Raw genomic sequence first — 15,130 nt, 5'->3', positions numbered from 1 at the left:
ACGAGGCCCGAGGTCTGCAGAATCACTTACTTGGAAGCCACGAAGGGTCGGGCCGGGGGTGGAGGTAGGGTGGGGAAAAGAGATGCTCATCCTACTTGTCAGAACTCATCACGACCCGCTCTCCAGAGACCCGGGCACCTCCTAACCTGAGAGAAGGATGAGGAATTCATGGCGGGCGCCAGCACACGAACGAGCAGCGACGGCTCAGGGCGCTAGCCGGGGGGCAAGTGCACAAAGCGGCGTGGGCGGGGGTTGGAGACTGCTGGGGCGGTCGGGGGCGTGGCAAGGACAAAGGGGCGCGGCAAGGGCGTGTTGGGGGCGGCTCTGCAGCCCGCAGGCGTGGCTGGCAGTGGCGCTCAGCTAAGGTGGAGGCGGAGTTCCGCCACGCTTTTAAGGCGGACGCCCCGGTGCCTTCGGGGCGCAGATGAGTAGCCCCACACATTGGAACTGTTCCGAAACTTCGTAGCCCCTCCCGGGTCCGCACTCCGCGAAGCTTGGGCCTGTGCACGTGAGCCGCCACGGATCCGGAGCAGACCTCGCGGGTGAGGGCGCGACCTAGGCTGGAAGCCACTTCACGTCGCACGGTTAGGACCGCGGCGCGGCTCGCGAGTGTGTCACCGGCTCCTGCTGCGAGCCCGCCCGGAACGGCGGAGTCCTGGGTGAGAAGCCCGGGCCACGGCCACCAGGCGTGTGTTCCAGCGCAGACCAGGGTGGGCCAGAGGCTGTGCGGGCTTCGCGCCTCCGGCGGGGTTCTACAGAAGGCGACCCGAGTCCCAGTGCGCGCTCGCGGCAAGGGACGGCCGGGGACGCCGTGGGCGGGCATCCCGTTGGTATTTGTTCTGCGTTAGCCGCCTTGACACACCTTCAGTACTTGAATGAAAGATGTAACGTAACCGGCGGAGCGGAGGGTGGGGAATGAGGAAGTGGGCAGGGTGGCGCTGCGGCGTCCACAGCTCCGGAGTGCGTGCCACCGCCTAGAGTCGAGAACCACCAGAGCCGGGTGTGTCCGGTCGCTCACCTGCTCCTGGTGTAGTTTGTTCTTCGCTACCGCCCCTAGTGCCTCGAAATCCTGTCCATCCCCTCATTCTCAGGGTTTGCGAGTGTCGACCATGCCCCTTTCTCGTGCATATGGTCTCTCCAGTGAGTCCTTCCTCGCACAAACATCCTGATAGTATCTCCAACCTCAATCTATTCTACCTGCCCACTCCGACCCTTCTTTCTGGACCAGTGACTCCTCTCTGGCGGCCCAGAACCACGGTGACGCCGTGGGAAGCAGGCAGTTGCTGAGTCGGTTCCCCAGATGACCCCTGGCTATTGGGGAAGTCGTTAAAACTGCGCCTAAGATGGGCATGTGTAGTCCGTGGGACCAGGGCAGATCTGAGGAGAGGCTCATGAACACTCCCCCTTCCCAAAGTACTGGGCGTGGCAGGGCGGGATCCAGGCAGGAGGCCAGATCCAGCTGCCTTCCTCCAGAGCTGGATTCGGTTCAGTCAGAGATGCTTGGGTTAGTGAGCTGAGTACTGATGATAATTTAGTGATGAAATGACCTGAAAAAGCACCCTTCGCGCCCTTTGCTTACCTAGGCAGCCCCTAGTAGATAAACTAAGGAAGGGATTTAGTAGCCTAGATGAAGACTGGCCTCCCCAGATATTACAGGGTCCCCTCTGTAATACTCTGACCTCTGCCTCTTAGCCTGGTATGTGTTCCTAGGAAAGAGAAGGAGTCAGCAGGGGTGGCGTGGGCTGAGTTGAAGAGGGTACAGGAGACAGACAGTCCTGGGCTGGTCCACGGGGCTGGTGAAATTCTTTGGTTTCCCTTGTAGAAGACTGTCCTTTGGCCATGTCACAGAATGGACACCTTGAGGACTCCAGTGAATACTTCTCAGGTGTGTATCTAGATAGTGCCCACGATCAGAACTCTCCAGGGAATTCAGCCCCGTACACCTCCAAACAAATGCATAGCAGAAGGCACTTGTCCCGCCCAGCGCTGGAGTGGTTAGCACCCTTCTGGAGGCTGTGTGGCTTGCTGGGTGGGCAGCTCATGGGGCTGACCAGTGGCAATGAACCAGGGTTCTGAAGTCCTGGGAGGGCAGATGACTACCAGCATTGCTTGCTGTTTTCTCTTGTGGTTCACTATTCCGGGGCGGGGTCATGCGTATCTGGCCAGCTTTAGGCTCCACTACATGCTATGCATGCGCATGCCTTGTCTTCTCAGTCCCCATTTAACCCTGAAGAGAAAGGCTGCAATCATCCCTGTTTCAACTGGTCTACCCGGTGATGGTGGCACACTCCTTTAATGCCAGCACTCAGGAGGCAGAGGCAGGTGGATCTCTGTGAGTTCAAGACTAGCCTGGTCTACAAGAGCTAGTTCCTGGACAGCTTCCAAAGAAAAACAGAGAAACCTTGTCTCAAAAAAACAAAAAAACAACAACAAAAATCAACTGGTCTAGCTTCTTCCCTGCATTTGGCTCCATTCCATCTAGCTGGGTCTACCCAATGTTTCTTGGTGTTTTTTGTTTGTTTTGTTTGTCTTTTTGTTTTACGAGACAAGGTTTCTCTGTATTGTTTTGGAGGCTGTCGGTCCAGCCCGGCCTCGAACTCACAGAGATCCGCCTGCCTCTGCCTCCGAGTGCTGGGATTAAAGGCGTGCACCACCACCGCCCGGCTTTGTTTTTTGTTTTTTAAATTTGACTTTGTTTGAGAGAAAAAAAAACCTCATGTAGTCTAGGCTAGCCTAAAACTCTCTATGTAGCTAAATGTGAACTTAAATTTCTTCCAATTATGTCCAAGTATTAAGATTAAAAGCTTTTACCCCCAAACCATGTTTTTGGGGTACCGGAGCTTGAACTCTGGGTTTCACATATTAGGAACACACACTACACACTGAACTGCATCCCTAGCTCTCCCGTGTTGTTTAGAGGTACAGTGTTTAGGTGTTCTGGTAATTGTTTTCACCCAGCTGCCCAGGGCCTGAGGACTCTGTCAGGCTGCTAGCTGGCAGCCTAGCTTGGTGTCTGTGTGTAGAATAGCATGGCAGGAGGCCTGCTGAGACCCAAGGGGTCTGAGACCCAAGGCGGAGGACAGACAGACTCCAGGTAGAGAAGGAAGTAGTGGGCTGGGAGTGGCAACAAAAGCAAGACTCAGACTGGCTGGTGGATAATTATTTAGACAAGGTCTTGTGTAACCCAGGCTGGCCTCTAGCTCATGTAGCTGAGGATAGCTGAACTTCTGATCTTGCCTCTCTAATAGGACTGTCCCTCCCAAGTAGTTTTAAATAAGGCAGGCTTGCCTTAAGGAGGGTTTTGTCATGTGTGTTGTAATTTTTTTTTAATTAGTGTGAGAGAAAAAGACACCAAGCGACAGAGCTCATGTGGAGGGGTTGTTTTTTTTTAATTAGGGGAAGGGGAATGGGAAACTGGGGAAAGGGAGGGGGAAACTGGCCTCTAGGGATAGGAGCAGCAGAAAAGAGAGGCATAGAGGGGGGAGAGGGGAGACAGAGAGAGGCAGAGAAGCAGGAGAGAGAGGGGGGAACAGATAGACAGAGGCAGGGAGAGAGACGGGAGGTGGGCAGGGCTCTTTTAAAGGGGAATGTAGTGAATGTGCACAAGAGGTGCTCTTAGCGGCTGCAGCTGAGGACATATCCTGTCAGAACCCCAAGGGCAGACCAGTATAGATGCCTGAATACTAACAATGTCCTCCACAATGAAGGCAGGGAGAATGCCTTTTGGCTCAATAGTCCTGGATCTGGGGATGGGGAGATGATTACCGGGTCCTGAGCTCAGGATACCCAGGTATGAGTCCTGGAATGTGCAGAGGGAGCTGAAGGGCTAGAGTGGAAAGAGTCAGGTGAGTCACTGGCTGGCAAGTGTGGGCATGCCATTGACCTGTCCCTGTCCCTGTGCAGGGGTTTGTCAGTCACAGGTGGGGAGCTATGGGACAGCCTGAAAGAGGTTCTGGCTGGACTGGAAAAGGTAGAACTCTACCAGATGCCAAATGAACCTAAAGGTGGCCCTGCGGGGAGAGACACTTGGCTAGCTTATAGGACAAGAGTGGGCATGCCTATGACCCTAGCTGTCATCACAAGGTCTGACTGGCCTGAGGCGCCAAGGCCTAGGGCAGGGATAACATGCTGGCTTAGGCTGTGATTTCTCAAGGTTACAGGGAAAAGAGAACTTGCATGTTGTATGGAAGCCTTCATATGAGGGGTCTGGGAAGGTGGTAGAAGCTGCAATAGTGACCGTGGCCAGTGCTCAGGAGTTCCTGCTGTGCCTTGGAAGGGCATCGTGGGAGCGGGGCTAAGGAGGCCTCCCATCTTCTGGCTGGTTCACAGGCTTTCTTGCCTCCTGGGTATTCGACTGCTGAACTGGCCCTGATGCTCTTCCCTCGGTCTCACCTGCCCTCCCTGGGAGGAGAAGCTGTAAGCCCTGTACCATTGAGGCCATGAGGTGGGGGTCATTTGGATCTGCAGCAACTTCACCTTCCCAGGGGTGACCAGGGTAGACCAGGCTGACCTTGAACTCACAGAGATCCGCCTGCCTCTGACTCCTGAGTGCTGGGATTAAAGGGGTGCACCACCATGCCCGGCTTTAAAGTTGTTTTAGTTTTTCTTCTTAGATTGGGCCTCATTGTGTAGCCCAAGCTAGGCTTAAACTCTTGATGTTCCTGCCTTAGCCTCCTGAGTTCTACATTACAGATGTGTGCTGGCTTATAACTCTGTGTAGACCAGGCTGCCCTTGAGTTCACACAGGATCTGTCTGCCTCTGCTTCCCAAATGCTAGAATTAAATTTAAAGTGAAGCCAGGCGGTGGTGGCACACGCCTTTAATCCCAGCACTCGGGAGGCAGAAGCAGGTGGATCTCTGTGAGTTCCAGGCCGGGCTGGATTGACAGCCTCCAAAACAATACAGAGAAACCCTATCTCATAAAAACCAAAAAAAAAAAAAAAAAAAAATTTAAAGTGAAGGGTCAGAATAGGACAGAGCCCTGGTTCTTTGTTTTTTGTTGTTTTTGGTTTTTCGAGACAGGGTTTCTCTGTGGCTTTGGAGGCTGTCCTGGAACTCGCTTGGTAGTCCAGGCTGGTCTTGAACTCACAGAGATCCCCCTGCCTCTGCCTCCCGAGTGCTGGGATTAAAGGCGTGTGCGCCACCAACGTCCAGCCTGTTTTTTGTTTTTTGAGACAAGGTTTCTCTGTGTAACAGTCAGCTGTCCTGGCACTCACTCTGTAGACCAGACTGACCTTGAACTCACTGAGATCCACCTGCCTCTGCCTCCTGAATGCTGGGACTAAAGGTGTGCGCCACCTCTGCCCAGCAAGCCCTGGTTCTTAAAGCTGAAAAATGATACATTAGATCACTGGGCAGGGCCTTCAGTCTATGTGCCAGCTGCCCCCCTCTGAGTAGGGCCAGGCAGGACCAGCACTTCTGCTTTCCTTCACCAAAGTAGGCCTTGACTGGTGAGAAGCCTCTTACCATCAGGGCTGCACTCAGGAGATAGAGCAGAGGTTCCCATGCCCGGGACTTACAGCCCCTCCTTATGGTGTGTAGCACTGACAGATGGTCTCTCCTGGTGACAGCTGCGACTCTGGGATACTTCAAGAACGACATGGATGATACCCCTGAAGTGCGGGAAGACAGCCTGGGGGATGAAGCCTTTGACACCGTCAACTCCTCCATTGTGTCTGCCGAGAGCATCAGGTTTTTCGTCAATGTCAACCTTGAAGTTCAGCCCTCCAAATCTGGTATGGGGACTGTAGGTGACCCTACTCTGCTAAGGAGCCCTGAAGAGGTGGGGCAGCATACTGATCTCTCTTCCCGATCCTCCAGACTTAGAAACTGCAACTGGTGGCTGTGTGCTCCTACACACCTCCCGCAAGGTGAGATCCATCCTGCAGGGCTGTGCTGGGTCTCCAGTTAGGGTTAGAGAGAGCTGATTCCCTTATATCTACTATGCTGTCCCCATATTCCCAGGCATTCCTAAATAGGGATCTCAAACTAGCCCAGGCCTGAGCTTTCTCCCCTAGATATGGTTCCTGGTGGGCAGGGACATTCATAGACTCTCATGGAGGGCAGGTGGGGGCAAGAGAAACAATGGTCTAACTCAGAGGCCTGTGTGGTTCTGCACCTGGGCTCCCTACAGTATCTGAAGTTGAAGAACTTCGAGGAAGAGGTCCGTGCACACCGGGACCTGGATGGCTTCCTGGCCCAGGCCAGCATCATCCTGAATGAGACAGCTACCTCACTGGATGATGTTCTTCGGACTATGCTGAACCGCTTTGCCCAGGACCCCAACCATGCAGAACCTGACTGTGACCTGGACCTGCTCATGGCCAAGCTCTTTACAGATGCAGGGGCCCCCATGGAGAGTAAAGGTAAGGCCCTCTCCCTGCCCTGGCGTGTGACGGTGTGGCTGGGGCAGCTGACTCACCTGTATCCTTTCCTGCATCCTCAGTCCACCTGCTGTCAGATACCATCCAGGGAGTCACCGCCACTGTCAGAGGGGTGCAGTACCAGCAGTCATGGCTCTGCGTCATGTGAGTTGTCATCCTACCACCACATCCGGCCCCACTGTCACCCTGGAGCTGGCCAGGTATCTCATGTCCCTGCAGAGACCAACCTTCACACAGTGACACAACTGTGGTGGCACCCCCAGTTTGGGGAAAGAGCATATACATACTCTGTCCTATTTGATCTTTTTCTTAAATGTGTAGGGTATTGGGTGTACATGTATGTATGTATGTGCACCACATGCATGCCACAGATACCGGAGTTCCTGATTCATTGTTAGCTGCCATGTGGGTGCTGGGAATTGAACTCTGTTCCTCTGCAAGAGCAGCCGGTGCTGTTTACTGCTAAGCCATCTCTCCAGCCCCCATGTGGTCTTTTTGTTTTCCCCTGGTAGCCTCTGTTACAGGCTCTGCAGGGTGGCAAGAGTCTGCTCCTGAGGGTGGCAACTGTCCTTTGTTCTTATGTTTTAACCAGCTGTACCCTGAAGGCCCTGCAGAAGCGGCATGTGTGCATCAGCCGCCTGGTTCGACCACAGAACTGGGGAGAAAACTCCTGTGAGGTTCGCTTTGTCATCCTGGTGCTGGCCCCACCCAAGATGGTGAGTTTCAGTCTTGGGTGTCTTGTGAGGCAGGCAGGTCCCCAGGTTGCTCTACTGTTTCCTTGGAAACATCTCTATAGGCTTCCTCATACCTGCTCTTCCTCTCTATCCGATGTTTATTAGAGATGCTCTTGCAAAATTCCCATTGCATCTGAATTTCCTTGGAAATGCCCTTAAGGTTTGCTTTCCTACTGAAAGGCAATGCTTTTCACAATTATAAATCAGGCTGCTAGCACCATAGATTGGTGCCAAGGAATGTCCTCAGCATGTACAAGGCCCTGGATTCAAGTTCCAATATAATGACTATATGCGTTGGGCCATTCTTTGGCTGGCTTCCTACCAACACTCCTGCTTTATGATTTGCTGGACAAGGACCTGTACTCCTTGGGCCATATGCTACCTGGGCAAGGATACTTTGCTGTTTCTGTTTCCTTTTTTCCCTCTCGAGACAGGGTTTCTCTATGTAGCCCTTGCTCTCCTAGAACTTGCTCTGTAGACCAGACTGGCCTCAAACTCACTGAGATTCACCTACCTCTGCCTCTACCCACCTCTGCCTCCCAAGTGCTGGAATTAAAGCTGCGCCCTGACACCGCCCAGCTGGATACCCTGCTTTTCTAGAGGTTGTAGCAATCCAGTGTGGGAGTTCTCCCTATAAGGAAAAAGGTTTAAAATCCTGAACAGGGAACTGTAAGCCTCTGCCCAAAGCTATGGAAGGGATTGACTATTTCAGCCTTTATTAGCTGCTGTGCTGTTTCCCCCAGTGCTGTGGATGGACTTCAGGGCCCTCATGTACATGCAGCTGGACAGGGACTCTATCACTGACCCAAGTTCTTTTGAAACAGACTGGAGACTGGCATTGAACTCCAGAGCCTCCTGCCTTCCCTGTGCTGGCATTATAGACCTTCTCCAAACATCCTCTGTTCATTAGTTTTTTTGGGTTTTTGTTTGTTTGTTTGTTTTTTGAGGCAGGGTTTTTCTGTATTGCTTTGGAGATTGTCCTGGAATTTGCTCTGTAGAACAGGTTGGTTTTGAACTCACAGAGATCTGCCTGCCTCTGCCTCCCGAGTGCTGGGATTAAAGGTGTGCACCACCACTGCCTGGCTCATTAACTTTTTGATAACTCTGCCTGACTCTGTTCTCTGCCAGTAGTCTTATAGATATGCTGCCCGTAATATTCTTCTAGAAAAGAGAGCACCTCATGATTTAGAGGAGTGTCGGCTGGCAGTATGGTAAGAACAATTGGAAGAGGTGATGGCCTTAGTGTTCATATCACTTGAGGCAAGTCAGGCTGTACCCGGCGTGGAGTTCCTGCTCAGGAACACACAGTAGGTGCAGCCCGGACTGTCACCGTGCATCTGATAGAGGGGCCTCCTGAGACTCGGGCTAGGGCATGAACAAGCCGTGTGTCAGCTGTTACTGTGATGGAAAACTCAGAATCAACTAGAAGGAGGGAAGGAATACCTCATCTCAGGGTTTCAGTCCATGGCTGACTGGCTCCACAACTTTGGAGCAGAGCAGAATGTCGTGATGGGAAGTGCTCTGAAGAGGGAATAGAGCTGATGACCTCATGGTGTGGCTATGGCTCAGTGGCAACAGGCTGTCATAGCAACCTTGAGACTCTGAGCTTGAGCCCCATAACCTCCCTAAAAATGGGGAAAGAAAGGCTCCTGGGAAAATAGATACTCTTCTTTTTTTTTGTATTTATTTATTTTATTTTTTGAGGCAGGGTTTCTCTGTGTAACAGCCCTGGCTGTCCTAAAACTCTTATCATCAGACTGGCCTTGAACTCTGCCTGCCTCTGTCTCCCGAGTGCTGGGATTACAGGGGTGTGCCACCACTGCCCGGCAACATATACTCTTCTAGGGAGCACTTCTCAATAACCTACTTCTTCATTGCCGGGCGTTGGTGGCGCACGCCTTTAATCCCAGCACTCGGGAGGCAGAGGCAGGCGGATCTCTGTGAGTTCGAGACCAGCCTGGACTACCAAGCGAGTTCCAGGACAGCCTCCAAAGCCACAGAGAAACCCTGTCTCGAAAAACCAAAAAAAAAAAAAAAAAAATACTTCTTCATGCCAGGCCCACGTTCTCATCTCCACCACTTCTCAATAATGCCATGAAGTTGTGACTGTCTGCACTAATCCATCAGCGAGGTCAGAGCACTCAGAATCCAGCTACCTTCCCATGATTAGACCCATCAGCTGGGGCCAAGCCTTCAATGCATGAGACTTTAGGGGGACATTTCATATCTAACCCTAACACTTGACCAAGGTTAGGTAAGAGAATAAAGACTGATGGGCCTGGAGCCCCTTTCAAGACAAGCCACCTGACGTCTAGGCCCACTGGTGAGATTGGGCTAGGGGTGTGTTATGCTCTGATGTGGTTTCATGTCAGAGCTCAAACCTCTTTCTTTCTTTCTTTCTTTCTTTCTTTCTTTCTTTCTTTCTTTCTTTCTTTCTTTCTTTCTTTCTTTCTTTCTTTCTTTCCTTCTTTTTTTGTTTTTCGAGACAGGGTTTCTCTATATTATTTTGGAGGCTGTCCTAGAACTCGCTCTGTAAACCAGGCTGGCCTCAAACTCAGAGATTCGCATGCCTCGGCCTCCCTAGTGCTGGGATTAAAGGCATGCGCCACCAACGCCCGGCTCTCAAACCTTTTTCTTGTTTAGGATGATGCTAATGTCTGAGTTCTAAAAAAAATACTAACCCAGACATGGTGGCTCGTCTGTAATCACAACACTTGGAAAGCTGAGGTAGGAAGAATTCTAGCCTGGTCTACAGAATGTGATCCTATCTCAAACAAACAAAAAAGAAAGAAAAACACTAGCTAGAGAGATGGTTCAGTGGTTAAGAGCACTGGCTGCTCTTCCAGAAGACCTGGGTTCAATTCCCGGCACCCACATGGCGGCCCACAACTGTCTGTTACTACAGTTGCAGGGCATCTGACACCGTCACACAGGCATACCTGCAGGCAAAATACCAATGCACATAAAATAAGAATAAATAAATCATTTTTAAATGTTAAAAAAAAAAAGGCCTGGCTTTGATGGTACACATCTTTGATCCCGGCACTTGAGAGGTAGAGGCAGGTGGATCTCTGTGAGTTTGAGGCCAATTCCAGGAGAGCCAGGACTGTACACAGAAACCCTGTCTGGAAAAATAAAAGGTAAGAAAGAAAAACACAAGATCCACAGCAGTTTTTAGTGGGAATAATGGCACGGTGCGTTAATGTCTGAGCTTAGGGAAACAACCTGTTGCCAGTTGCCTGCGCATGGCTGCGCTTAGGAAAGAAGGGGTGTCCTCTGCTACAGGAACTGGAGGTGTCACCATACCACCTCCTGTTCCCAGAAAAGCACAAAGACTGCGATGGAGGTGGCGCGCACGTTTGCCACCATGTTCTCAGACATCACCTTCCGCCAGAAGCTCCTGAAGACCCGCACAGAGGAAGAATTCAAGGAGGCGTTGGTGCATCAGAGACAGCTGCTCACCATGATGATGCCACGAGCGAAAGGGCACAGCACGAACTCCCTCCACTCTCATAAACACCCTCAGGTTCAGAACAGAGCTGGGGTGGTGGGAGGGGCACAGGCCAGCCGGGGCTAATGTCGTCTGTCTTTTCTCCCAGCCCCCGAAGTTCAAGGACTTTTTCCCTTTTGGAAAGGGCATCTGTGTGGACATCATGCACAGGTTCCCCGTGTACCCTCTGGATTTTACCGATGGTATGTGTCCAGCCAGAGCTCAGCCTTGCAGGCCATGAGGCCACCTGTGCCTGTCCTGCATCGCCAGCAAATGCTGTCTGTCCTGCGTTCCTAGGCATCATCGGGAAAGGCAAGACCGTGGGCAAATATGTCACCACCACGCTCTTCCTCTACTTTGCCTGCCTCCTGCCAACGATTGCTTTTGGATCCCTCAATGATGAGAACACGAATGGGGCCATTGGTGAGGGGCTGGGGCGGTAGGGATGTGCCAGGTAGGACCCTGCACTGTGGTGACCCCTGAGCTTTCTGTCTCCACAGACGTGCAGAAGACCATAGCTGGGCAGAGCATCGGAGGCCTCTTATACGCGCTCTTCTCCGGACAGCCACTGGTGATACTGCTGACAACTGCTCCCCTGGCCATCTACATCCAGGGTACAGTAGGGTGGAGATGGGAGATGGTGCCCAGGTCCTGGAGCCCAACCCAGCCCTGACGACACATCCTGCCCTGTTGTTTGCAGTGATCCGGGTCATCTGTGATGACTACAGCTTAGACTTCAACTCCTTCTATGCATGGACGGGCCTGTGGAACAGTTTCTTCCTTGCGCTTTATGCCTTCTTCAACCTCAGCCTGCTCATGAATCTTTTTAAGAGGTGACTAGTCCTGGGCTGCAGTGTCTGGGGATGTGGGTCAGCCTCATGCCAAGGCCCTTAGATAGTGTGCTCTCCATAGGCGGAGGTGAACTTACTGAGAGTGGTCCCATGGGGAAGCATTCTTCACGGCGATGGTCCATGGAGCTTGAGAAAGCCTTTTCTTCAATAATTATGCCCTCCCCCCCCCCATCTTGAGCATTATCACTGCTTTGCAGGTCAACAGAGGAAATCATTGCCCTCTTCATTTCCATCACGTTTGTGCTGGATGCTGTCAAGGGCATGGTCAAAAGTGAGTACAAGTCAGGTGTGGTGGGGCACGCCTTTAATCCTTTTCCTCGGAAGGCGGAGGCAGGAGGGTCTCTGAATTTGAGGACAGCTAGAGCTATATATTGAGGCCCTGTCTCAAAAAAAAATTTAGGACAGACCCAGAGAGGGACCTGCTTGGGGGTGGGAGGGCTATCAGCTGTGCTTGATGCAGCAGAGGAGAAGGTGTCAAGCTAAGCAAAGGTACTGCAGGAGCGGTGACTGACACATCAGCAGCACCATGTACTGAAGGGGAAGAGCTCCTCCAGGCAAAACCAGAGAGGGGACAGGCACTGGCCAGACAGGGAGGGGTATCAACTATACAGCAGAGGCACTGACCAGGCAGGGAGGGGTATCAACTATACAGCAGAGGCACTGACCAGGCAGGGAGGGGTATCAACCACAACAGAGGCAGTAGCAGACTTGGGAGACAAAAGATAGATGGACAGGTGGGTGGTTCCCGGTTGATTGAAAAGACCAGAGGTCTATCCTATTCCTGTTTCCCCTTAGAAGCCCTCTCCCCCTTTCTGGCCCCTTCCCTTCCTTCAGCATCTCTACCTCCCTTGAGGCATCCCTCACTTTATATCAATAAGGAAGCTAGGCTCCCAGATCCCAGATGGCTTAGGCCTGTTGACCTGTCCCACAGTCTTCTGGAAGTACTACCATGGTCACCACGACCACACCAAAAGGACTTCATCCTTGGTGAGCTTGTTGAGCATTGGCAGAAACTCCAACACCAGCCTCCACACTGCGCTCAACACCAGCCTGTTGGATAGCCCCATAGAGATGGCCACAGCCAGCAGCCCCAGCAGCACTCACTCGGGTCAGGCTACGGCAGTGCTCAGCCTCCTCATCATGTTGGGCACACTCTGGCTGGGCTATACCCTCTACCAGTTCAAGAAAAGGTAAGGGAGTACCTTTGATCCCAATACTTAGGAGGCGGAAGCAGAGGCTCTCAAATTTGAAGCCAGTCTATGCTATGCAGACTCTAGCTCAAGACTCCTCAAAAGAAATGAGGGGGCCCACGGGTGGGAGGTAAGAGCCAGCCAGCCCCCAAGCCATGCTGACACACCCACCCTCTCCAGCCCCTACCTGCACCCATGTGTGCGTGAGACCCTGTCTGACTGTGCCCTGCCCATCGCGGTGCTCACCTTCTCCCTCATCAGCTCCTATGGCTTCCAGGAAATTGAGAGTGAGTTGAAATGGGAGGATAAGCTGGGGGTGGCATGGCCTTGCTGCCTGGGAACTATGGGCCAAGCCTGTCCCATATTGCAGTGAGCAAGTTCAGATACAACCCCAGCGAGAGCCTCTTTGAGATGGCACAGATCCGCTCTCTGTCCTTCAAGGCCATCAGCAGCACCATGGGTCTTGGTTTCCTACTCTCCTTGCTTTTCTTCATTGAGCAGAACCTGGTGGCTGCCCTGGTCAATGCACCAGAGAACAGGTATTGAGGACTGTGGGAGGATGGGGCAGGGTCCCAGGCCTCTGGCAGCCGATAGGACTCGGTCCATGTGTGCCTACTTACCTCAGGCTGGTGAAGGGCACTGCCTATCACTGGGACCTCCTGCTACTTGCCATCATCAATACGGGGCTGTCTCTGTTCGGGCTACCCTGGATCCATGCTGCATACCCCCACTCCCCGCTGCATGTGCGGGCACTGGCTTTAGTGGAGGAACGTGTGGAGAATGGGCACATTTATGAAACGTGAGTATGAGTGGTCCCTAGGGTTTTAGGGCAAGAGCCAGGTAGACCTGAAGGTCAGAGGGGGACAAGCTTGGGCTACATGTGACCTAGGAAAGGATGGGCTCAGAGGCAATGAAGCCCCAGCTAGACCTACATGCAACCGTATGCTCTGGGTCCCCACAGGATTGTGAATGTCAAGGAGACCCGGCTGACCGCGCTGGGCGCCAGTGTCCTGGTGGGTCTCTCCCTGCTGCTGCTGCCCTTTCCACTGCAGTGGATCCCCAAACCTGTGCTTTATGGGCTCTTCCTCTACATTGCGCTCACCTCCCTGGATGGCAACCAGCTCTTCTCACGTGTGGCCCTGCTGCTCAAGGAGCAGGTGGGTGCCTGGGCCAGGGATGGGGTGTGGGAACACAGCCATCCCTGACTGCCTGGTTGTTGCTGCTGCCCACAGACATCATACCCACCCACACACTACGTCCGGAGAGTGCCCCAAAGGAAGATCCACTACTTCACAGGCCTGCAGATTCTGCAGCTGCTACTTCTCTGTGCCTTCGGCATGAGCTCCCTGCCCTACATGAAGATGGTCTTTCCCCTCATCATGATTGCCATGATTCCGATCCGGTATGACCAGGCTGGGTGGCTGTCAGGAGGGCTCAGCCCACTGCTGGGCTCAGTGGGTACCTGCTGTGACCATCTACCACACAGTTTGCCTGTCCTCCTCCTCTGCAGATACAATCTGCTACCCCGGATCATTGAAGCCAAGTACTTGGATGTCATGGACGCTGAGCATAGACCCTGACCTGTGCCATCCTCCCCATCCTTTCAGGCCTGCTCTGTGACAACGCAAAGGGAGGTATGAACTGGCCGTGGCTCTGGCCAGTCCTCATTGCGGTCTAAAGCCCCTGGGCATTGTGGTTTTCAGTGGTGTGTACTCACCCCTCACCCCATTAACTTTAGTTTGGGGTTAGGGACATTGCCAGGATGGGGCTAAGAGCAGATTTCTTTTGATAAAAGAGTTGATGCCCAGGAGAGAGCCCATTTCCTTGATTGTATAAGGAGTTCACTGTGTGTACATTAGTGAATAAAAGTCTTGTTTCTATGCTTCAACATGCTGCCCCGTCTTTGCTGTCTCCCAGATTTGGGGACAGGAAACAAGCCCACTGGGAGAAGAGTAAAAGGGACCAATGTTTGTTGACTACCATCTACATGCTGTCCTCTCCAACAGTGGCCACTGGCCCAATGTGAGAGGCAGACCTATATGTCAGTCTGTTGAGGCTCCTGCAAGGGATGTTTTCAGGGAACAAAGACCCAGAGCAGACATAGTGCTGTGTGGTGAAGAATGTGACTATAGGATATGGTTAGGGGTGAGGGCAGGAACGCCGTTTGGGCCAGTGATGTGATTTATTGAGAAGTGGGAGACGGGCTGATTAGTCTGGAGTATAGGAAGTCAAGGCCTACCAGGCCAAGAGATGAGCCAACCTCCTGGGGTCTGACAGTTGTTGTTAGTGGTCTTGACCCTGCCTAGCCAATGGGGGGCAACTATGCAATGTCAACAGATCAGAACACCTGGGTGCTGGGAGGGTATATAAGTTTCCATCCATTGCTAAAGAAATGAGTCCGCTGTTTTTTCTTTCACCTGACTCCAGAGGTCTGTGTCATTGGTTTAGCGCCTTCTCATGCCTTCCACAAAGGAGCCATTAG

At 52.6% G+C, this 15,130-nt stretch overlaps 1 protein-coding gene across 4 annotated transcripts; it reads left to right on the top strand.

Moving 5' to 3' along the window:
* The first annotated feature begins 373 nt into the window (after positions 1-373).
* On the top strand, positions 374-14,536 carry Slc4a11 (solute carrier family 4 member 11). Of its 4 annotated transcripts, none has more exons than XM_005068635.4 (20): positions 374-542; positions 1,823-1,885; positions 5,571-5,735; positions 5,821-5,870; positions 6,134-6,365; positions 6,446-6,527; positions 6,976-7,099; positions 10,440-10,643; positions 10,717-10,810; positions 10,905-11,030; positions 11,108-11,221; positions 11,308-11,440; positions 11,656-11,729; positions 12,390-12,648; positions 12,829-12,935; positions 13,019-13,187; positions 13,274-13,447; positions 13,610-13,805; positions 13,881-14,050; positions 14,159-14,536. In XM_005068635.4, exons 2-20 carry the CDS (start codon positions 1,840-1,842, stop codon positions 14,226-14,228), a joined length of 2,589 nt encoding a protein of 862 aa, XP_005068692.1. In that variant the 5' UTR covers positions 374-542; positions 1,823-1,839; the 3' UTR covers positions 14,229-14,536. The 4 variants fall into 4 exon arrangements, with proteins under 4 accessions (XP_005068692.1, XP_021082004.1, XP_021082003.1 ...); XM_021226345.2 differs by having other exon boundaries at positions 374-584; XM_021226344.2 differs by having other exon boundaries at positions 374-659.
* Positions 14,537-15,130: the final 594 nt, after the last annotated feature.

This window comes from Mesocricetus auratus, unplaced genomic scaffold (genome assembly GCF_017639785.1).
Source record: "Mesocricetus auratus isolate SY011 unplaced genomic scaffold, BCM_Maur_2.0 Super-Scaffold_100004, whole genome shotgun sequence".
Taxonomy (NCBI): domain Eukaryota; kingdom Metazoa; phylum Chordata; class Mammalia; order Rodentia; family Cricetidae; genus Mesocricetus; species Mesocricetus auratus.
Note: the sequence above shows the minus strand (reverse complement) of the source record. Positions and strands in the feature narration are given on the sequence as shown.